Source organism: Hippopotamus amphibius, chromosome 8, assembly GCF_030028045.1.
Source record: "Hippopotamus amphibius kiboko isolate mHipAmp2 chromosome 8, mHipAmp2.hap2, whole genome shotgun sequence".
NCBI lineage: Eukaryota > Metazoa > Chordata > Mammalia > Artiodactyla > Hippopotamidae > Hippopotamus > Hippopotamus amphibius.
Genome location: NC_080193.1, coordinates 72,031,326 through 72,055,046, shown reverse-complemented (window position 1 = coordinate 72,055,046; position 23,721 = coordinate 72,031,326). Strand labels below are relative to the sequence as shown.

Here is a 23,721-nt window from a genome sequence, read left to right as displayed (position 1 = left end):
GCGTCAAAGAGGAAGGATGCTTTCCATTTGTCTTTCTGTTGATCCTTCAGTTGCTGTAGCGAAGCCATCTTTTTCAGAGGGATGACAGTGTCTTCTTACTTAAAACTTCACACTGCTTACCATGGTCTCAGAGTGGAAACCGGCATCACCAGCCCCAAAGTAGCCCCCTTTGAACGACTGTCACATGGCTCACCTCCCAGAAGGGTCATGGGGGCCTCTCTGTAAAGGCAGGAACGAGGTGAGCATGTGATGTGTCACCACCGGAAAGATGTCCTGTGCCCACCTCAGCCACAGCCCTCTGCCTGGGGCCCCTCAGAATCTACTCACTATGAGCCCTCCTAGAGCGTGTGCAGTAACATCGTCACCTTACAAACTCACCAGACCTCATGATAGAAAGCAGTTTACTTTTTGGAGAAAATCTCATACATGGTACACGTTACACCTCAGCTGAAAGTCTGAGCCCTCACGCCCATTGGGTACAAGCATCACTTAATCATATTCACAGCTAGGAGCAGAGATTGGGGGCCCAACGCCCCCACCCACACCCCCAGCCACCCTCCATCAGGCACCGTCCTTTGGGGAAACCTCACAGACCTCCAGTGACGATGCACTCAGCCCCGGGATGGTCACTCCACCTCTCCCTGGCACTGCCCCCTCCAGCTGGGCCTGCTGTCTCCTCTCCCACCTCCCAGCAGCAGGGGGGCCCCAGGCCCCAGGCAGCCCCCTGCCCAGTACCAAGTGTGTGCTGGGTGATTGTATTTTTCCAACCCTTATTTCCCCTCTGACCATCTCATTCTTTGGTGTCTGGTGGCCCTAGAACTGAGGGGGTCACATCCGGGCAGGGTCAGGGGCACCCGCCCCCAAGACATTCGGGATTCAGTCGGTTTCTTGGGTCTGGGGAGGTGGGGCCAACACCCTCTGGGAGTCTTGGACACGGACCATCTCCTGAATGATTCTCACCTGCTTTGGGAGGTGGTTATTCTAAGGGATGCCAGCTTCCTGAGCCTCTAGGACTCAGGAACACGCCAGCATCAACAGAGAATCAGGATAAGTACCACTGTCAACACAGAGCTGGCGGTGGCTCACCCTGAGGACCAGCAGGGTGTGGGCTGCGGGACACCCTCCCCACGGCCTCCTGGAGTAGCGGCTTCTAGCGGGCACAACATCTGCCCCGCCCCAGGGGCCTCTCCTTCAGAACTAGCCGTGGGTCTCCCAGCTGCCTCTGGCCCTCCTTCCTCTCTTCTCTCTGCAAAAGCTCTCGGGCTGTGGATGACAGAAGGAGAAGGACGTGGCCTAGCTGGGAGGAAAGTGCCCCCGTCCAGCACATGAGCTGCACACGTGGCATCCCCTGGGGTCCCACCCTCCCTGATGTTCTCCAGGAACCAGGAAACATGGGCCTTTGAGTCCCCACACCCACTTTCCAGGCCCTGGGGACATTCTGCTGGGTCCCAGGATGCTAGAGAAGAAGACATGTTGAAGCAGATCCAGTGATGGTCCCCCCACACCCCGCTCCGGGGCGGGGGGCTGGTCACTCACCGACGGCACTGAAGACCTCGGTCACCTGGTGGTTCAGTTTAGCCGAGGTTTCCATGAACAGCAGGCCCTTGCTCTCTGCGAACTCCTTCCCTTCCTGACGGAAATGGCCACGGAAAGCCCACATTAATCTTCAGAAGTTTCCTAAGGGCACTTAGACGCTTCCCGGCAGAAAGACCCAAGAAAGACTGGCAGAGAACCTCATTCCTCCATTTCTGTTACTGGGGCTCCTGGAGAAGGGGGCCCGGGCCGGGGAGCAGGGCAGGGAAGCAGGGAGGGCGCTCGCGGGAAGGGGAGCCCGGCACCCCCAGCAGGGGTCTGAGGATGCTTTCCTCGGTGAGCCCCCCACAGCCACGGCTCTCTGGCACCTGTGGGCTCTGATACCAAGGAATCTGATACCAAGAACAGAGGAAATGTGGAAGGGCAGTGGGCACAGCCTGGTGGGAGCCCACCTGCCCTTCTCTGAGGGGGCCCCTCCTCGCCGTCCCACAGAGGTCCAGCCTGCGTGGAGCGAAGGGGGTGCAGAGCAAGGGCGGCTGGGAAACACCAGGGCTGCTCGTGTGGCCGAGAAGGGGAGAAGCATGCACGGGAAGGCCCCGGTGAAGGAGGACCTGGGGGTGTCCCCATACAGGCCCTTCCCCTCTGGACCCGCCCAGGAGGAGCGGTGCTCAGGCCCCAGATGGTTCTGCCGGACGCTGAGCTGGCCCCTGGGGCTGGGCTGGCCGTGCCCACAGCATTGCACCCAGCGGTGTCCACTCCCTCCAACCTGGCCCGCAGAGCTTTGCTCTCCCCGCCCCGTACCCCCCGTCCCTGGAGCTTCTCAGCCCATTCCCAGACACAGAGAGATGGGGACGTTATTATTTGTGTTTTAGAGGACAAGCTGACCTGGTACAGCTGAAGACTTGGTGACTTCAGGGAGCTCATATCTCGGTCACATGAATGAAACTCAAATAACCCCCTTCGCCCCATGGCTTGGGGGTTCCAGGTGGGGTCACCTTAAGGGTTTGTCCTCTGACCCAATGGGCCTCTAGCTCCTAAACTGCAGGTCCCCAGCCCTTGTCCTTGAGGTCCCCCACAATGGGGTCCCCGGTGACCTCACCGCCCATGAGCACATCCAGTGCACAGATCTTGGCTCCTAAATTTATTCCTTGGCACAAGGAACCCAGGCTCCTTGGGGGAAATGACTGATTCCAGGACTGAGGCCGAGGAAGGACAAGATGAACCTGAACAACTTGGCGAGCCAGAAAGGAAGGAGGAGCTCAAAGACTAACGGGGCGGGGGACAGGGCCGGGCAGGGGGGAGTGCTCCACGGCCGGATCTAGGGGCAGATTTCCTTGAACCAGGAGAAGGGCGTTAGTGGGAAAACTGATAAAATCTGGACAAGAGCAGTGGAGCGGTTAAGAGCATTGTGTGAATGTCGGTCTCCTGATTTGCTCACCATCCTGGGCTCCTGTAAGATGTGAACATTTAGGAAACCTGAGAGAAGGGCAGACAGGAGCCCTTTGTACAATTTTTGCAACAATTTTTGTAATTCTGAAATTACTTTAAGATGAAGAGCCCAAAAATTAATGTAAAAGCTGCACTGCCCGCAGGTCAGCCTGGCCTCTGCCCCAGCTCCATCTCCCTGCTCCTGGGTCTGGGGCACTCTGCCCCCTGCCCCCACCTTCAAGTCCCAGCTTAGTGGGAGCTCAGAGTGAAGAAGAGGCCAGGTGGGATCCGGGGGCCCCGGTGTCTATAGCCCAGGCCCCAGGGTGGTCGATTTCATGCAGTCTAAGCCACAGGGTCCCTCTCCCGCAGGCAGGGGTCCTGGAAGAACGGAGAAGGGGCCCCTCCCAAAAGAGCTGGGCCCCCATCCACCAGGCTCCCCACCCAGGCTCTGTCTCCCCATGCAGCCCGGCCTGGCCTGACCTCCACACGGTCCTCCTAAATCACCCATCATGTCCCTCCACCCCGGGGACTCAAGCCTGCCCGGGAATAAAGCCCCCAATCCCAACACCACCGCAGGGATCTCTGCCTCTGAGCCCCAGCGCCCACGCGGCATGGCCTCCTCCAGCAGCCCCCTGCCTCCAGCCTCCCTCCCTTTCCTCAGGGAGCCCGCCCTGCAGCCTAGCACCCTCCCGTCAGCGTCACACCCTTGCTCTCCCCTCATCTGCTTCTCCTCCAAGAGCCTCTCCCAAAACCTACCCCCCCACCCACACACACTCATCAACGCACAGACACCACCTGTATACATACCTCCTCTACACACGCACAGACACACACACCACCTGTATACACACGCACGCACGCACGCACTTACGGACCCCTTGCTCCCTGCTCCGGGCTCTCAGCACTTTACAAGCAACTCCCTAGTGCATTTGTTCTGCTGTTGGTCATTTTACAGAAGCACTGCGGCTTTTGGGTTCTCTGTCCCTTGCTCATCTCCTAGCAAAGAAATCTGGATTTGCGCCTTCTTGAACAGTTTATTGAACACAAAGAGAAGGATCTGAAGCCCGCATTACTCAAAGAAGGAGAAGGGCAGGAAGGGTCTTGGTTTCCTCACGGAAACAGTTCCCTGCGCTGCACCCGCCCCTGCCAGCCCTCCGACCAGGGGCCTGTGGTGATGCTCACGGCTCTCCCCGCAGCCAGAGTGAGCACCTCTGGGCCAGACCTTCCCAGGAGAGACCCGAAACCTTTGCCCACATGGGAAACTTAAGTGGGAAGCGTGTGTGCGTGTGTGGTGTGTGCGCACGTGGTGTGTGTATGTGCGCGTGCGCGTGCTCATGTGTGTTTGGGGGCCCTCCCTCCTCCCCCACTGGGGACATAATGACAGTCTCCAGGCCCACCTCAAAGGTCACCTCCCGCTCCTCGCTGAGGTCTGTCTTGTTGCCAACGAGCATCACCACGACTTCTCCTGGGTGGAACTCCTCTTCCAGGTCCTTCAGCCACTGCTGCACCTTGCAGAAGGAATCCTGAGAAAGGGACACAGAACCTCAGGCAGACTCAGTGGTCTTCCTCAGCCGTCCCAGGAAAGACAAGGTAGGTGTCAGTGGCCATCCTGTCCAACAGACACACCCAAGGAATCATGAGTGAGGATGGGGTGCTCCGCTCGGGATGTTCCAGGAGGACCACGAAGGGGCATAAACCCAACCATGTGGCGGGGGGGAGGTCAGGGAGGGCCTCCTGGAGGAGGTGACTGACTTTCACTGAAGGATTCTCCACTGGTTGTCACAATTTAACATAAAGCACCAGCACAGGCCAGTCACACAATGCCTCCAGAAGGTTGCAGCCCCATACCTGGTAGGTGGGGACACGCCCAAGTGAGCCTCACCTTCCTGGTGATGTCATACACCAGAAGTGCAGCGTTGGCGCCCCTGAAGTAAAGGTGGCAGACACTGTGGTACTTCTCCTGGCCAGCTGTGTCCCAGATCTCAAACTTCAGAGACGCGGCTCCCAAATCTACCACCTTTGTGAAGAATGCACCTGAAACAGAAGCCCAGACGGAGTTTTACACGGAGGACGAGGTCTTGATCCTTCGCTTAGCCTGGGCCAGCACGAGCTTTGGGTTCAACAAACCAGTTGGAGACAGCCAGCCCCGTGCTTCCCGCCACCCTCAGTGGGGAAGGCTCAGCAAACACCTCTCCTGGAAGATGGCAGTTTCCAGAAAAAGCAAAGAGTTACAAGGAACTTGCTGCAGACCTTTGTAGATTCCACAGATGCTTTGGGTGGGAAGATAGACTCTCGGGGTCCTACTCAGATCCTCTGGTCTATGCGTGGCGTGCAAGGGTCTCCCATAACCAGGGGTTGGACACGCCCCTGTGGGTGTCCAGTGATGCAGCTGGCACGCTGACGGTCACACCAGCTCCTCCCCCAAATCCTTCCTGGCCTGCAAACCACCTGGCCTCATCCACACCTCTCCCTGCTGACCTCCCTTCCCCACTGACCTCTCTGCTTGGAATCCTTCCTCCTCCCCACTTCCCTGCATGTCCACTGGTTCTTTGAGTGTGAGCCCTCGGGGCGCTGCTGGGCCCCCTTCCTTGGGAGTGGTGTATGGCAGCCCCCCGTGCTCCTCACTCACCCACCGCTCAGGTAGACGTCTGTGATCTCACTTGTTGCCCCTGGAGACAGTGAGCACCTGGAGGGCAAGGACTTTTATGCATTCATGTCCCCCCTGCGTACTAATTACACACAATGGAAGATCTACCCCAAAACCTTTCATTCAACATATTGGGCAATCCACCTTTCATGTGAAGACTATTTTCCCCTTCATATAGCTTTCCAAAGTGATGTGACTTTAAGATAGCTATTTAGTAACACCAGGATGTAAATTGGTATAGCCACTATGGAAAACAGTATGGAGGTTTCTCAAAAAACTAAAAATAAAACTACCATATGATCCAGCAATCCCACTCCTGGGCATATATCCGGAAACAACCTAAATGTCCGTCGCCAGATGAATGAATAAAGAAAATGTGGTGTGTGTGTGTGTATATATATATATATATATATAATGCAATATTAGTCATAAAAAAAGAATAATGCTATTTGCAGCAACATGGATGGACCTAGGGATTATCATACTAAGTGACATTAAGTCAGACAGAGACAAATATCATATGATATCACTTATATGTAAAATCTAAAAAATGATACAAATGAACTTATTTACAAAACAGAAACAGACTCACAGACATACAGAACAGACTTGTGGTTGCCGAGGGGGAGGGACGGATTGGAAAACTGGCAGATGCAAACTAGTATATATAGGATGGATAAACAACAAAGTCCTTCTATAGAGCACAGGGAAATATATTCAATATCCTGTGATAAACCATAATGTAAAAGAATATGAAAAAGAAAGTATATATATATACACACACACACACGTATAACTGAATCACTTTACTGTACAGTAGAAATTAACACAACACTGTAAATCAACTATGCTTCAATAAAATAAATTTTTTTAAAAAGACACTCTGCCCCATAGCGTATGGGGTGTGTCATACACAGAGCTACACCAGGGACTGGGAGGGGGACAGGGGTGGGCCTCAGGCAAACCTGCTGTCCTGCCCAGGCCCAGGCCGCGCTGGGAGCTTGTTGAAAGATTCTGGCAAATGTAGCCACATGCTTGAAATTAAAACTTTCACCCCAAGACCGGTGTGTTAGTGTCCTAGGGTCACCGTAACAAATAACCACAAAACGGGTGGCTTAAAACAGCAGAAATGTATTCTTTCTGTTCTGGGGGCTGGAAGTCCAAAATCAAGGTGTCGCCAGTGTCCATTCCTTCCGGAAGTTCTGAGAAGGGAATCTGTTCCACGCCCCCTCCTGGCTCCTGGTGGGGGCCAGCAACTGTCGGTGGCCTAGCTTATAGATGCAGCCCTCCCATCTCTGCTCTGTCTTCACATGGCCGTCCCCTCGCATCCTTGTGTTCTCCCGTTATAGGGACACTGGTCATGAGATTCAGGGCCCACCCGAAATCCAGGAATATCCTTAACCAGTTACATCTGCAAATACCCCTTTCCCAAATAAAGCCACATTCATAGACACTGGGGATTAGGATGTGGACATATATTTGGGGGATACAATTCAATCCACTACAGACAGAGGAAAAGAGACAAGTCTGGGCTGAGATTTTTAGCACAGAAAGGGTAAGATCACGATTCCCTCTCATGAGACTCTAAACTCCTAAAGCCACCGATCAGGTCCTCTGCCTGCACATCCTGCATTTTTCTGCTGGTCCACAAACGTGTGGTCAGATACATTTCCTAGGTGTTATGGGCTGAAAGTGTGTGTCCTCCCAAAATTCATATATCGAAGCCCTAACCTTCAATGTGATGGTATTTGGAGATGAAGCATTTGGGAGGCAATTAGGGTTAGATGAGGTTGTGAGGGTGCGGCCCTGAGGATAGGATTAGTGCCTTTGTAAGAATGCACTCCCTGTCTCTCTCTGTCTCTCCCTCTGTCTTCTTCCCTCTGTCTCCTCTCTGTTTCTCTCTCTCTGTTTCTCTCTCTCTGTCTCTGTCTCTCTCCTTCCTTGCATGCAAACACAAAGAAGAGGGCTTGTAAGCACACAGCCAGCTACCAAGACGGCAGCTACCCATGAGCCAAGAAAAGAGGGCTCAGGATGGAACCTACTTCACCAGCACCTTGCTCTTGGACTTCCAGACCCCAAAGCTATGAGCATAAATCTCTGCTATTTAAGGCACCCAGTCTGTGCTGTTGGTGATGACGGCCCAGCAGACCACGACACCAGATCAAACAGAGCTGCCGTCTTCAGCTCAGCAGTAGGACTGACAGCTGCCAGCTCATACGGGGCTACTGTCAGGACTGACCGAGCAGGACAGAAGCTCCAGTAGGACTGATGACGTCATGAGGGTGAGGGCCGTGCACGGGCCTCAGAGGGAGATCTATCAGCTGCATGAACCTTGTCGATTTGCTTCAACCTTTGAAATCCCAGCTTCTTCTTCTTTAGCATGAGTCAACAATGCCCTCTTCCCAGGGCGGTTGTCAAACCCATAAAAAAAGAGAGGAGGTGCAGAGTCTGGCACTTGACGCCCCTTCCTCCGCCTCCCTCTCCCCTCTCCCAGGCTCACTGTCTGGGAACAGCAGCCTATTACCCACATCTTTGTCTATCTGCTATCAGGTCAAATCACACTTCCGAGTTTGATTTTGGTTTCATCCTAAAAGTTGTCACTGCTAGGTTACAGGTGGGCATAAAACTCAGGTTTGCCTCCTTCGTTTAGCAATCTTAGCTTCTGATCTTTTCCTTTTCTACTCTGAAAATGATGGCTGGTGCTTGAGTTTAAATCAATGTAAAATCCCAACAAATTTCCAAGGAGCACAGGGTTTTCAGTGCCAACAATGAAGCAGCATGAGTGGCTGTTGGATATTTACAGACCGTACTTATCACTTCATCTCCCAGGAGACACAGGTCCCCAGGTGAGCCCCTGGGCTGGTACAGGAAGCAAACGCCCACCCCCGGGCCCCTGGACTCCTTGGCTCCAACCCAGAAAAGGGCCATATGTATTACCTTCCTTGTTCAGAAACCCACTGACCACATTTTCTACCTGTTCACAGCTAAAGCCAAAAAGTGATTAAAAAATAAATTTCCAAGACATTCAAACAGACTTGGAGATTTTGCCTGAAATGATATTGACAACAAGCTGGGGTGTGAGGGCAGGATCGTCCCAAGAACCAGGAATTGTTCACGTTTCTAGAATACGCTGGTGGAGATGACACATGGGCACATTTTGATCAGACGATAATCTGAACAGGGGCCGCTTGGCACTGTTTAATACGGTGACACAAAGCAGGGCTCCGTCCTCCTCTGGCCCCACCGCAGATCTCAACACAGGAGCCCCAGTGGCAGGGACACTTGGGGACGCTTCTGGCCTCCTCCCCAGCCTCTAGAAGAGGGCATGCCTTCCACTTGCTGAGCTGAATGGACCCCCAGTGGGCAACGAATGACAAGAGCATTCACTGAGGGTTGTATTTCAGCTTGCATTTTTTTGCCTGCAATTAGAATGTGTCTCAACTACATGTTAACACAAGGAAAGCTTTTGATTTTTGACCTTTTAATTTAAATAAACGGCTGACCCTGCTCACTGAAGCCCTCTCTGCAGTGTTCTCTTTTTTATAAAAGCCATGAGCAGCTTCCTGGTTGAAGGGAACGAGACATGGGTGACTTCTCAGCGTCACCTGTGTGCCAGCAAAGTTTCTTTCAGCAGGGGAGGGAGGTGGGGGTGAAATCCAGTACCTTTGGCGCCTTTCCTGCCCCAGGCAAGGTCTAGCTGGTCCAAACTGGCTTCTGCCAGCAAATCTGCGCACAAGCACTAGATGTCACCACCCCTCCAAAGATGTCACTAAAACGTGCAGGGCAGGGAAGTGGGCCAGAATTTCCCCTGCTGCAGCCCGTCGTCGGGATTCCAGGATAAGGAGTCTGGGGGAGCTCAGCAGGGTCTTCAGGAGCTCTTGGCGGTCCAAGCCTCCCGTCCCAGTGAGCACTTTTTAGAGTTGCCCTCCTCCTCTGCCAGCCCCTGTCCGAGATGGGCCTGGAAGGCTTTGTGGTACTGGCGTGGCCAGGAGTTCAGGGGCTTCTGGTCTCCTCCCAGCAGGCTGAGCCCTCGGGAGGCTGTGCTCACTTCTTTGGCTCTGCTTTGGGTCCATGGGTCTGTCACTGCCTGTCACAATTACGGCTCTGGCTTCCTCTGGATGGACAGGTCTTGCCGCAGGACAGCTGGAACCCTGTCCTGGCCCTGGCACTGTCCTGCAGAGCTGTGCCCAGTGCTTGTGTAACTCTCCACTGCAGGGCCACCCCACACACTCACTGACAGATCCAGACCCTCTGGAGGGGTCCACAGGCCCCCACTCCTCCCCAGGCCTGGAGTATCTCACAGCTGGCCTGCCCTGAAGGCAGCACCACCAAAGACATGTCAGGCCCTGGCCCCACCCCCGCCCTTGGGAGTGTGGGGGTGGGCGTCGGAGGAAAGGGGGCAGCAGGAAAGGGTGACAGCTGAGACAGAGCAGGACCCTGTGGGGCTCCTGAGCATGGAAGTCTTTCCGAGTCCCTGTTTCTTGTTTGTAGAGACTAGACTCCAGCCTCCATGATCTTCCCTGAGTCCCAAAGGGCAGATTTGAGCAGCTGCTAATCGGGGAAGGGAGGGGATGCAGAGACAAGGGAGGAGCAGCCTGGGGGCAGGTCCTGGTTCTGCTTCAAGGGACATACATAACAATGTCTTTGAGCTCTTTATAGAACTAAAACCCCCAACAAATGGAAGATGCCAGCATTCTTCATTCCAGAGAAGATCACAGTCTGATAACCTCCAGAAGCTCATCAGGACACCCCCTGAGGCCAGAGTAAAGGAGTGCAGGCCCTGCACACACCCAGATCCTTACAGCAACCCTGCCCTTGAACCATGGCTATAAAACTTCTCACCAAATCCTCCCAGGTTGGGACCCGCAGTTTTCGAGGCCAGGAGCCCACTGTGTCCCCTTTTACCTGGCAAAGCAATAAAGCTTTTCTTTTCTACTTCACCTAAAACTCTGTCTCCGAGATTCGATTCAGCACCAGTCCACATAGGCCGAGTTTACAGCATCACAACCTTAAATCATAACGTGGTGATCTGTGACTTGACATCTTTGGTCAAATTTTCATGAAGCCCTTCCCCTGAGAGAGAGGCCAGTACATCCCATTTTACAGATGAAAACATGGAAATGAAACCCTAAGCCCTTGCCCTCAGCCGTCCCCTCGTTTGTAAATTCACCTCATATTTACCGAGAGCTTCCTGCAGGCCAAGCCCTGGGAGGGGGAGCACCACCTCCCCCAGCTGCCCTCATCCTCTCCCTAAGATTCTGCTCCTCTGCTCACCCCCCCCCCCCCATAAAGCCAACACCATAGTGAGAAAGCAATGGACATGTCTGCCTTCAAAGGGTTTCTGTACAACACAGACTGTCTCCCTTCACCTTCCATTGCCTCATCTGAAAGGTGGAGGGGACTTCCCTGGTGGTCCAGTGGTTAAGACTCCACATTTCCAATGCAGGGGTTGCACGTTCGATCCCTGGTCAGGGAACTAAGATCCCAAAAAAAATAGAAGAAAAAGGGATGTCTGCTTTGATAATAATATAATAATTATCATAACATAATAATTAAAAAAATCACATAGACTATAATATGTGGCTAAATATCATATTATAATAAACAATATTATTTATTTATTTTTATAATAATGTAATAATTCTAATAACACCCACCTGCAAAGCTCGTAAGACCATCACAAGGCGTACAGGCATGTGAAGTAGGCCCAGTGATGTACATGCGGGAGACCTGTCATGCCCACAGGGGATTTAGCCCCTAAAAGCAAAGGAGGCCTTACTCATCTCTATGTCCCCTACACCCAGGTCAGCGGCCAGCACATAGTAGGTGCCCAATAAGCAGGCTGCTGGCTGATTGAATCAAGGACCACTAAGCTCAGCCAGAGGGTGGTGGGCCACGACACTGGCTGTCCTCTGCCTCCACACCCTCCCACCCACAGCCCAGGAAAGCCAGAGTGGAGAACAGGGCTCAGGGCACCAGCCCCAGGGCAGAGGCGGGTCCTGGGGAGATAAGCCTGGGCCTGGGGAGGTGCATGAGCAGGAGGAGGATGGCCAGGGCCAAGCAGAGAACCAGGAGTGGAGAGGGTGCATCCAGGCTTGCTCCCAAGCAAAGACCCCCTACCCCGATGTGAGCCCAGGCTCTGTGCACCCTCCTGACCCTTTTGGAACCCCTGAAGAGAGCGGGGTGATGTGGACAGCCTGGGGAGGGTGACAGCTTGGTCCCTGACTTTCTGGAACTAAAGGAAACAGTGGAGGTGTCTGGGGTGGCGGGACAGGGCCTCCCCACTGTCCACGAGCTGGAGCACACTGGACCTGCAGGCTTCTCACTTGGGAAAGTTAGCTCCCCTTTCCCTTCCCCACAAATACACAATGCCAGCACCACCACCAGGCTCGGCCTGGCTCTGTGCTTATGGGGCCCCTTCTGCCCCCCAAGGCAGGTCAGAGTTGCAGGCCTCCCTGGGCCCATTGAGCAAAGTTCTCGGCTCACAGGGAGTCCCAGGCCACCCTCCTCGGCTTCTCCATGCCCTCTGGAGCCCATCCCCTGGCCACCCAGGATACTGGCTCCTGAGCAAGGGTCCTAAATTTGGGGGAGGGGGAGGGCCTGTAGTAAATATTTTAGGCTTCGAGGCTGTCACCTTTGCCACGACTTAACGCCGCCCTTCCAGAGGGAAAGCAGCCGCCCGTGTGAGTGGGGCTGTGTTCCCATAGAACCTTATTTGCAAAAACAAGCAGAGCCTTGTGAGCCATGGCTCCAGACCTCGGTCTCAGAGTGCGATCCAACCCGACAAGCCCCAGGGTCTGCTGCTCCTTCCCCTGAATCTGCCTCCAGATTCACACCCAGGCACACAGCCCTCGATACCCCAGCTTGGCCTGGCCCCCCGCCCTCTGTGGGCTCGGCTCTCGACGGAAACCCACCTTGAAACCACCCTCCTGAGAAGACTGAGGGCCCCCAACTGAAATTCATTGAATGTTGTGTTGTGTTTCTATGTTGGTGTGTCTGCTTGGCATTTAGAGAATCCTCCACACCTAACACGGGCCTGGGACAGAAGCCACACCCAACAGATACCTGCTAAGTGAGTGAATGAATGAACAAATGGATGGCTGAACGTATGGATGAGTGAGTGAGTGAATGCCTGAGCGGACGCAGAGAGATGAAGGGCTTCTCCACAGCAGAGTCCAAATTTGAAACCGAAACCTTCATTCTGCGTGAGGCATCCTCCCGTCATGCCAGCCACCTCCCAAAAGGCTTGGCATAAAGCCCATGTGGGGTCTCCCTATTTTAGGTGGGGAGTGGGCGTTTTCACCCCCACACAGGATGTGAAGGAGACGGATTGCCCAGAGATGCTCCAAAGTCCTTCCCTCTGAAAGCCGTGATTTGTTGGCCTCTTTCCGCTGCGCCGTGGGAGGAGCCTCCCAATCTGCCCACCCTTCCTCCCCTCTAAGCCAGGCTGGGCAGGTAAGCCGAGCCCAGGCAGAAAGGGAGCAGCACTGGCAGGCGGGCACCTGGTCAGGGTGAGAGGCCGGCTCGTCTAGGGTGCTGAGTGACAGAGCCTGGGGGCAGATGCCTCTTCTGGGCTCCCCCCTCCACGTACACACTCCCTCACACACCCAACTTTTGGGGCCAGAGACTCTGTCCTTGAATCCCTCCGCTCCTCCCCCCAGACTCCAGCTAAGCGTGCGTGCATGCCTGACCAAGGTGGACCTCATGCCCTCCCAGCATGTGCCAGGCACTGTCCGAGGCTCCAGGAGAGCCTAGGAAATTCCCAGGTGACCTTGTCCCCATGTGCCCCACATGTGGGTCAGCCGCCCTGGCTTCCCCACTAGAAGACTAAGTGTCCCCTGTCCCATCACTTACATCCCACCGTCGGCAGGATGCTCTTGAAGTCATTCTTCACATACCGGAGAGCCAAGCTGGACTTGCCCACCGAGCCACTGCCCAGGAGAACCAGCTTGAAGATGCAGGGCTGGCCCAGGACAGCCCCGAGCCGGGGGCCCCCATCCACGTGTGCCATGCCCTGAAGAGAGACAGCGGTGGAAGGACGTTGAATGTCTGATGCCAAATGATCTCAGCAAGTTCACCCCCAGGATGCTGCTGCCCTGGCCGACTGCAGACAGCCTTGAACGAAAGGGAGCTCTAAGTTATAGGCACCTGGCTTGCTATCCCTGGTCCACTCTGCACCCCATCTCCCATCTGGAAAGCAGGGTGAACACTAGCTATAATATAGGTCTATGGTGAGGCGCTGTTATGGGGTGCTTGGAAAGCAAGTCCATGGTGCCCGGCAGAGGCCCATGCATATGAACGGCTCATATCCTGCAAAGTAGCCATTGTGTGCTAGTCATGTTACTGGCTCGTTGTCCTCTTTCCATTACTTCTCACTTTTGAAAAACCTATGACTTATTCCAAAAGGGTTCTGCAACGCCCGAGAGGTACAGCACTCTCTCAGTTGTGGTTCTTGGATTAAAACTGTTATTTCAAGAAAATCTATTTACAAAAAAGCTTGATGCTTCAAGGATCTCAAAACTTTTTAGTCCTTCCCACTGTAATGAAAGCCTCTGAACTCACAGTGACCGAGAAATGGCTCTGTGATCAAAATAAATTTGGGCAAACCCTGCATATGTTTTCATCGTAGAACATTTCAGGCATGTACCAGAACAGGGAGGATGGAGGTCATTCTGGTGGACCTTGTGCCTCCATCATCCACCTCCACAAGAATCAGCTGTGGCTAATCTTCTTTCACCCATATCCCCAAACCCCCTCCCACCAAAGATTAGTTGGCGGGAAATCCTAGACATCCTATTATTTCTTCTGCAAATCTCAGTATATGTACATATATTCTTTTTTCTTTGCAATTTATTCGTTGAAGAAATCAGATTGTCATGTAGTTTCTGGGCTGGATTTTGCTGATTGCATCCCTATGTGGTCATTAAGTATATTCCCTCACACCCCGATTTTCTGTAGTTTGGTGGCTCAGAACAGAAATCTGATCAGATATAGGCTATCTTTTGGCAAAGATGCTTTCATGTGTGTGGTGCATGTTTCCTCAGGACGCAAATAATGTTCAGTGGTGTCTTTGTGATATCAGCAGCCACTGAAGACTGTCCCTGGGCCCACTATTTCACTAGCGGGGTGCAAAGTGGTGGCATTCTACTGTTATCACTTTGTCTTCATTTATTATCTAGATTGCTTCTAGAGAAATCTTCCCCTGAAAAATACCCCAACCCACCTCGGAGCCAGCCTGTCCTGTGAACAGAGCCTCTCCCACCTCATCGCAGCAGGTGGGAATAGAAGAAGGGAAGGGATTTTGAAGAGGGAGGGAGAAAACAGAGAGCAGGAGGAAGCACACCCCGCTCCCTCACTGTCCTCCACAAGCAGCCACAGCCACAGACTGGTCTGGTCTGCCCTGCAGGGACAAGAGAAAAATGTTCAACCTTGGGATCAAAGTTTCCAAACAAACAGGACTGAGTCCTAAATACCGACAAGACTTTCTGAACAGAAAGTGACTAGAGTTACAGCGTCTGGCAGAGAAGCGTTCACAGGCCCATCCACTCCCTGGGGAAAGGGACACAGCAGAGCTGAGAGGTTATTGTGTCGGTGGACACACAGACTGAAACTTCCCACCCTGGCCAGGCAGACAGTAACAATTTGCATGAGTTATTTTACAACAGGAAAGCCTGGTAAGGAACTAACAAGCTACTACCAACTGGAAGAATGCAGGAAAGGTCAAAAGGAGACGCCAATCCACATGTCCTACCCACCTCCCAGAATCCTCCTCGCTGGAATCCATCCTAGCTGACTGATGCAAGCGCCACCAGGGAGGACCCTGAGTCAGAGTGACTGGCCAGAGACAACCCAGAAACTCACCCCGTCACCATTAAACCCGAGACTAAGAGCCACATGGCAGAGCAGTCCCCCTGGGCTCCCTTACCCTCCTGCTCTCCACCCAGAGACTTCCCAATAAGGTCTCTTGCTTTGTCAGCACGTGTGTCTCCTTGGAAAACTCATTTCTGAGTGTTAGACAAGAGCCCACTCTGGGGCCCTGGAAGTGAAACAGAAGGGAAGGGGGCAGAGCACAATCTTTGAAAGAATGACACAGCCCGAGGACATAACATAAACTGATTAGACCCAAATGGGCCCAAGATGGCGGACAAGTCAACTTCCAGGCACCATGACAGTTCCAAGGCTGACCATGAAGGTCAATAAGTGGGCGGTGGCCCAATTCTGGAATACTCCGCCCACTCATTAGCCTATGAAATTACCCACCCTTACACAAACTGACAACCGCCATACCCTGCTGCCTTTCTCACCTTCTGAGATGGCCCACACTCTGTCTGTAGAGTGTGTTTCTCTCTAAATAAATCTCTAAATAAACTTCTTACCTATCACTTTGTCTCTTACTGAATTCTTTCTGTGATAAGACATCAAGAACCTGAGCTGCACTAAGTCCTGAAACCAGGTGTGTGATCTCAGTTGGAAGATCTTGGGTTTTGGCTGGGTTTGAGTCCCAGTTGCGTGGGTTCAAGTCCCAATTAGGGTTTAGGCTGGGTTTGAGTCCCGACATGTGGGTTCAAGTCCCAATCTGAGCAGCACGATTTCAGCTGGCAACCACAAAGTGGACAGTGCTTAGGCAAGAAAATATTGAGAGTTAGGTCTTGGTCCTAAAAAGGCCCGTGGGATGCTGTGAGCCAGGTATACTGTGGAGGACACTCTGCAGATGTCTGCTCATTTTTGACTGGCGGCTCAACCCTGTATGCTTATACACATCCAACAGCAGGTTCAGGACAAAATTGTTAATCTCGATACTCTTCTACTTGACTCTGAGGTTTTTCTCCTACATTCTTTCTTTTTTTTTTTAAATAAATTTATTTATTTACTTATTTATTTATTTTATTGGCTGCATTGGGTCTTCGTTGCTGCACACGGGCTTTCTCTAGTTGCTGAGAGCGGGGGCTACTCTTCATTGTGGTGCGCAGTCTCCTCATTGTAATGGCTTCCCTTGTTGCAGAGCACAGGCCCTAGGTGTGTGGGCTTCAATAGTTGCAGCACATGGGCTCAACAGTTGTGGTTCACAGGCTCTAGAGCACAGGCTCAATAGTTGGGGCGCACGGGCTTAGTTGCTCCGTGGCATGTGGAATCTTCCCAGAACAGGGCTCAAACCCGTGTCCCCTGCATTGGCAGGTGGATTCTTAACCACTGCACCACCTAGGAAGTCCTCCCCTACATTCTGGCATTTTGTTCATTGCTGCTCTATTTCTTTATTTATTTCTTCTCCAAGGTATACCTTTTACTGCTTTTACTCCCCTCCCTCTGACCCTTAAAAATGCTGACCCTTTATTCCCAACTTACAGCAGACCAGTTCCCACTCATCGTCAACACCGTTGGGGACGTCTTCTGTGCCTTTTCTTTGTGAGGCCTTTTTGTGCACTAACAACTGGTTGGGACACTGTCTTGGAAGGGATAGCATCTAAAATCATAAGTGCAAATATTGACCAAATTGCACATGGACTGTGACTTCAGAGTGGAATTTTGGATAGCACGGGAGTTAGAGGCACCATCTCAGCTTTGGTCTGAAATGCGTCAGGGTGCATCAATCAATACCCCTCTGGGCCATATCCTCCAGGACTGGGAAAGAGTCAGACAACAGGCATTAAAAAGGAGAAAACTTATTAGGCTATGTAATCAGGTTTGGCCACGTTATGAGTTAGGAAGCCAAGAAAATTGGCCACTAGACGGGTGCCTGTGTTATGATACTATATCGCAGTTAGAATTATATTGTAGAAGGAAATTTAAATGGAGTGAGCTTCCATATGTTCAAATTCTCATGGCCTTGTGTTTAGACAATGAGACCCCCCCAAAAATTTAAGGCATGTGTAGCTCAGAGGGATAATTCTAGTAAAGACACAGAAGTCCCAATCAGGGTTTTGGCTGGGTTTGAGTCCCTGCTGAGTGGGTTAGAGTCCCAATCTGGGTTTAGGCTGGGTTTGAGTCCTGGTATGTGGGTTCAAGTCGCAATCTGAGGTGCATGGTTTCAGAAGGAGTCCCCCATCCTGCAACAATTGGAAAGCACGTCTGGAACCCCATCTTCAGTGGGACACTCTCATGTTTCACCATCAAGGGTGATGCTTAATGGTGTCAGTGGATGACGTCCTGCCGGGGCACTGGGCAATTTCTCTGCTTCCCATAGACCTGTGGCCGCCCCGGGGATGGGGGACAGGGTTCTGCAGGGGCCAGTCCTCTCTTCAGAACCCACCACCATGCAAGAATTCAAAGCAGTCCTTCTACAGATCTCTGACCCACTCCAGTAGAAATTAAACTCAAAGGCAGAGTAAAATAAACACCAGGAACAAATGGGGGAGCCCCTGAAGTGGCCGGCCCTCCAGGGATAAAATGACAGCCTGTGATTCAGCTCAGGAAAGATAACAAATAGATGTCGGCTCAAAGTTCAGAGGTTGCTAGAGCTGCTTATCTGTCAACCCCACCATCAAATCACCTGGGGAATTTGCCTTACGGTGAAGCTGCTACATCTGCTCTCTTTTCTCTGTTCACGTTGGTACAAATCCCTCTCTCACCACAGCCTCCTGTCTGGTGTCACAGCTGCCGCCCTTACCCCTCCCCCTCCTCCCTCCCCTCCCCCCCATCATGTGTCCAGTCCCCATAAATAGCAGTTCATAAGAGACAAAAGTCTCGCCATTGTGGGGCCTACAGCTCCCTGTTCCACTTCTTGATTGAAATGATCTGTTTCTAACTCTACCTTAATTCATAGAATTATTTTTTTAATGGTTCCATCTCTCGCCAGGCTATAACCTCTCACGAAAGCAAAGACAGTATTCGCTGAGATTACAGTAGGTGCTCAAAAAATATCTCGTCAATGCATGTGGGGATAGCTTAGCAAGTCATAATTCGACAGACATGCTGTTTCCACCACATAGTTTGCACGGCCAGTCCAACCCCAGGCAGTTTGTGAAGCAGTGGGCTGGGCTCTCTGCAGAAAAAGAGACCAGAGGAGGGGCCTCCAGCAGACGCTGAGACCCGCTCCCTCCAGGCAGCTCAGGCGGAGTGACCAAGAAAAGCAGAAACTTACTGGCTTAAAGACCACCCCGCATTCAGATTCAGACAAGGTATTCAGATGAGGCTGCTGAAACAGCACGTAAAAGCTTGACCGACTTAAACTGGTTTTGCCCCCCTTAAACAGGTGCGTTGACTAGTGAAACCTGGAGTTTTTGCACAGACAGCACCGCGCATGCGCAAGACAGGACCCTCGTCTCCAGGATGACCCCGAACCAAGAAACTGCAGACTGCGGAACTCAGAGAACAGAAATGTTGCCACCAGAGCCGTTTACGAGGTGAGAAGTCCTTTACTAAGGAAAATTTGGCTTCCAGGAGTGCGAATAGCTTACATGGACTAATTCAAAATTAGCCAATTAGCTTCCAAGTTTAAAATCCCCGACCCCTTAAGTTTTTCTCCAACCTGCAATTGCAGAGACACGTTTGAGAGCCTTGCCTCCTGTCTCCTTGCTGGTCGACCTCGAATTAAAGCTCTGCCTTTTCTCAAAAGCCAGTGCCATTGTGCTGGCTTCTATGAGTGTTGGACAGGGAGCCCTTGCCCCACAACACTGCGGGGGAGGAGGGGATTGAGGCCAACACACCGGCCATCTCCATGGAGGAGCAGGGTGACCGTGCTCAGGGCCGCGCACACAGCCTTCTATTGAAGCTGAGCGAGAGCCTCCAGGGGTCCTGGCATTACCCCACCTTACAGAGAGGCCCAGCAGCTTTTCTGAGAAAAGATGCGGGTTTCAAAGCCAGAGCAGGCTCAAGGGGAAGGGAGGAAGGGGGAGAAATGGACTGGGAGTTTGGAATTAGCAGGTGCAAACTATTGCATACAGGCTGGATAAACACCAAGGTCCTCCTGTATTGCAGAGGGAACTATACTCACTACCCTGTGATGAAGCAGAATGGAAAAGAATATGAAAAAGAATGTATACATGTGTATAACTGAGTCACTTTGCTGTACAGCAGAAATTCACACATTGTGAATCAACTATACTTCAATAAAGTTAATTTAAAAGAAATTTTCTTAAGAAAAGCCAGAGCAGGCTGCCTTCACGTCCACACTTGGTTCGCTAGGCACGAGCATCATTTCAGTCACTTACAGAGGCAGCAGGACCTGCGCTCCATCCATGTCAAGAACCACTTGGTGAAATGAGCCTGCCAGGGAGCCTCTGGCCTGACCTCATTGTCCAAAAGACAGTCAGCTCAGTAGCAAGCCCTCACTTATAACCCACTATTTTTTTTGGCCTAACATAGGGATACAGAGTGTAGAGTGCTGGTGACCAGGGGCTGGTGGGTGTGGGAAATGGGGAGATATCGGTCGAAGGGTGCAAACGTCAGTTGGAAGATTCACAAGTTCTGGGGATCCCATGTACAGCGCGATGATTAAAGCTAATACTGTATTATACACTTGAAAAGTGCTAAGAGAGTAGACCTTAAATGTTCTCACCACAAAAAGAAATGGTAATTATTTGACGGGGTGGAGTTGTTGGCTCAGCTATGGTGGTTATCATTTTGCAATATGTAAATGTATCCAATCAACATGTAAGTTACCTTAAATTTATGCAATATTATTTGCCAATTATGTCTCAATAAAGCTGGAAACAACGCTTTTAAGAATGGAATTCCCCAGCTTTCTGTGCCACCCCAGGCTAATACCTTGTTTCTTGCTAAAGTACTTAAAGCACCTGCTTAGAAGCAGATATTCCACTGATTAGTGCTATAATTTTACATAAAGAGAAAGTTCGAACACACCTGAAACAATGCATTCTCAAATGTTTAAAAATACCCCTTCAAGTTTTCCTTGCTATTTACGTGCACAGATTAGTAAAACTCTTCTTTTTTGTTTGTTTTCTTACCTTTTTAATTTTAAATTTAATTTTTATTTTATATTGGAATAGAGTTGATTTACAATGTTGGGTTAGTTTCAGTTGTGCAGCAAAGTGAATCAGTTATACATATATGTATATATATATATATATATATATACACACATTCTTTTACAGATTATTTTCCCATATAGGTTATTACAGAATATTGAGGAGAGTTCTCTGTGCTCTACAGTAGGTCCTTGTTGATTATCTGTTTCACACAGAGTAGTGTGTATGTGTTAATCTCAAACTCCTAATTTATCCCTTCCCCCACCTTTCCCCCTTGGTAACCATATAGTTAAACGCTTCTTAAATCGAGAAAATCTTTAGAGCAAAACATGTGTGAATTAACCAAAATTGGTGGAGTGTGAATAAACGTGCCTTTACTATGATACGACATACAGGTGACATCTCTTTATCTAAAAATATTATTTTGCTATAAACACATAATTTTCAAAAAAAATGAAGTTACCCATAATCCCACACCCTTAATACAATGAGGGATAGTATTTTGCCTACTTTCTCCTAGTTTTTTTCTAAGAATCTTAAAAACAAACAAATCATTTTAACATAAAATTATGCATCCTACATTTAAAAAAAAGTAAGCTATATCAAGGGTAGTTTTCCGCTTTACTATATGTTGTAGATGCATTCAATGTACATGTGATTAATGACCACATAACATCCGTACAACGATTCCAATTTGCCAAACTACTTCTCTCTTACTGGATTTTTACTTGGCTTTAATTTCTTTTCTCTGTAATAAAGAAGATAATGCAGTAAGCACTTCCATGTATGATTTTGAGTGTGGTTACAAGCTATAAAGAGTCGATTATCAGAGGTGGGAGCCCTCTGTTCAGAGAACATTGGGAACGTGCTCCCCGACTGGGCCCCTGAAAGTTCATGAGGACAGGGAGACTGAAATCTCTCTGAACACAGAGATGCTCTCAGGAATGCCACATTCGTGTTGGGGCCAATAGGGACACCCTCTCGAGCATTTAGGTTTGGGGCTTTTCATTTCTTACAAGCTCATCTCCTTCCACCAAGGGAAAAAGGAAAGGACGGCAAGTCCAAACCCGTGTTTCCAAGGGAGGGGCCGCTCCAGGGAAGGGTCTGGTCTGCTGAGTGTGTTGTGAGCACATCCTCGGCGAGCTCTCCCCGCCCAGACGTATAAGAAATGCTGGGATTACTGTGCAGCTGTTTACTCTGAGGTCAGTCAGTATCACTTGAGCATCATGATCTGTTTGAAATGGATTCTTGTAAGGGCTCCTATTCATTACATTCGAGCCTTTAACTGGATATTCGCAGAGGCTGCTCTTTAAATAGGAATCTCCTCCTGGGACCCTGACCTAGCAAGTCATCGGGGACGAGCAGAGACACCCCTGGCACTCAGGAGAACACACTCCTGGCCCCTCACTTTGCCATTTTGATTCTGTGCACTGGGGCTCATGCACAGACACATGTCAGACACAAAAGTGCGTACACACATGGCACACACAGATACACTCACACCCACACACACAGACACAGATACACACAAACACACAGATACAGACACACATAGACATTCACACACAGACACACATATGGGAGCACACACAAACACAGGTACACAAAGATACACACACACACTCTACAGAGCACACAGAAGTTTAAACAATGACTCACCTGTTCCCCAGGCTGGTCACTTCCAGCCAGCCTGACACCCTGTCATCACCGATCCCGCAGGTCCCCTACCTGTGTCCCCTTTCTCCTTGCTTCTGGCGGGGGAAAGCTCTGTTCCCTCAACAGGCGGGCTGGGGTGTGGCTGAGGCCCCAGGGCCAGGTAAAGTCTCGGCTCCAACAGAAAACAGGTAAGAGGCAGCAGCCTCTGGCCAAGGCAATGCCCAGCCCCCTCCCCCAAGGTCAGGCCTCTTCCCTTCCCGAGAGGCTCCCAGGGCAAGGTCCACTGCAGTCAGGTGGTCACCTGGGGCAGCGGGAGGCTGGACCTTAAACCGCGGGTGCACCTGTGCACCTGCCGAAAGTCACGCCCCGTCTGGTCACCCAGCTGCGCCTGAGTTTCTCAGTTCTGTTAAGAGTCGCATTTCAATGCTGAAGATTTATTTCCCTCTGCTCCTTCCTCAATCTGTGGGACTTTTTGTTGCGCTTGAAACTAGTAGCCCAGAAGAGAAGGAAGTATTTGGGTCAAATGAATTCACTCCTGCCACAAACAGCTGGGAGCCAGCTCTGGGGCGGGGGGTGGGGGGGGGGGGCATGGGGAGGGTGGCGGGGGAGGGGGGGATGGCGGGAGGTGGGGGGGGCCCTGCACCTGGAGCCAGAGGCAAGGCAGGGGCACTGGTGCTGGGGTCAGAGGACTGCATCCTGGCTGGATGCCACTGGGGGACTGTATTTCCCTGAGGCCTGCTCCCAGCAACCTAACTGCCCCTCCCCCGGGGTGGGGGCTTGGGAGTCTGGGCACAAGACCAAGGGAAGGGTACTTCCTCCTGCTCCTCCCAAATTCTGCACAAGACTAGTCCCAGAATTTCCCACCGCAGCAATGATGGGATAGCTTCTTTGATGTAAGATTTTCCGTCTCTGAGCACTGGGCAGGGAGGGTGGCAAGGGGGCCAGATGCTGAGAAAGGCAGAAATTTGTCAGCTGGGTATCTGCCTGCAGACACAGTATGCGGAAAGGTGGCTTTCTTTATGTTCTCACAACTCACCTTAATTTCAGTGGGGGCTCCCAGTCCACCAGGCTGCTGGGAGACACACTCCGTCAGCTCCATGGTTTCCCCTCGCCCTGTGGGGTCCTGGAGTCTTCCATTGGAGGGGACATCTGTGCTAGGTTCCTGCGGGGACTCCCTCCCACCATCCCTTTAGGACCAGCCTCTCTCGGCTGCACTCACACCACCCTGGGGGCAGGGGTCCTTCCTCCACACAATCATTTCCTCTGGGAGTGCAGCCACCTCCGTGGGTGACACCTGCATACTTGTCTGGGCCCTGTCACTTTGGAGACTCAGAACCTCTCTCCCCTTTTGAATAGTGTCCTCATCTGCGACCTGCACACTGGGAACCAAAGGTCTAGGTGCTGACGCGCTGCTCTGCCCAGGACCCGCGAGATGGAGGGTCCAGTTTTGATGCAGGTAAAGGTGCTTTTCTCTAACAGGGATGGGCTTCTCCCCAGTTATCGTGACGCATCCACCTTCCTGCAGGTGCACAA

The 23,721-nt window shown here is 51.6% G+C and overlaps 1 protein-coding gene across 1 annotated transcript; it reads right to left on the bottom strand.

Moving 5' to 3' along the window:
- Window positions 1-402: 402 nt before the first annotated feature.
- Window positions 403-23,287, bottom strand: RAB17 (RAB17, member RAS oncogene family). Its single transcript, XM_057746482.1, has 6 exons — window positions 23,225-23,287; window positions 13,463-13,622; window positions 4,844-4,995; window positions 4,359-4,484; window positions 1,537-1,630; window positions 403-1,263 (listed from the first exon to the last, which is right to left on the bottom strand). Exons 1-6 carry the CDS (start codon window positions 23,285-23,287, stop codon window positions 1,151-1,153), a joined length of 708 nt encoding a protein of 235 aa, XP_057602465.1. The 3' UTR covers window positions 403-1,150.
- Window positions 23,288-23,721: the final 434 nt, after the last annotated feature.

Excerpts from the sequence above, each read along its gene's own strand:
- RAB17 (XM_057746482.1), bottom strand. The coding sequence starts at position 23,287 with ATGGAGCTGACGGAGTGTGTCTCCCAGCAGCCTGGTGGACTGGGAGCC. Across the intron at positions 4,996-13,462 it reads CATCCTGCCGACGGTGGGAT|GTGCATTCTTCACAAAGGTG; the intron begins GTAAGTGATGGG and ends CTTCTGTTTCAG. Across the intron at positions 1,631-4,358 it reads AGCGGGAGGTGACCTTTGAG|GAAGGGAAGGAGTTCGCAGA; the intron begins GTGGGCCTGGAG and ends CATTTCCGTCAG.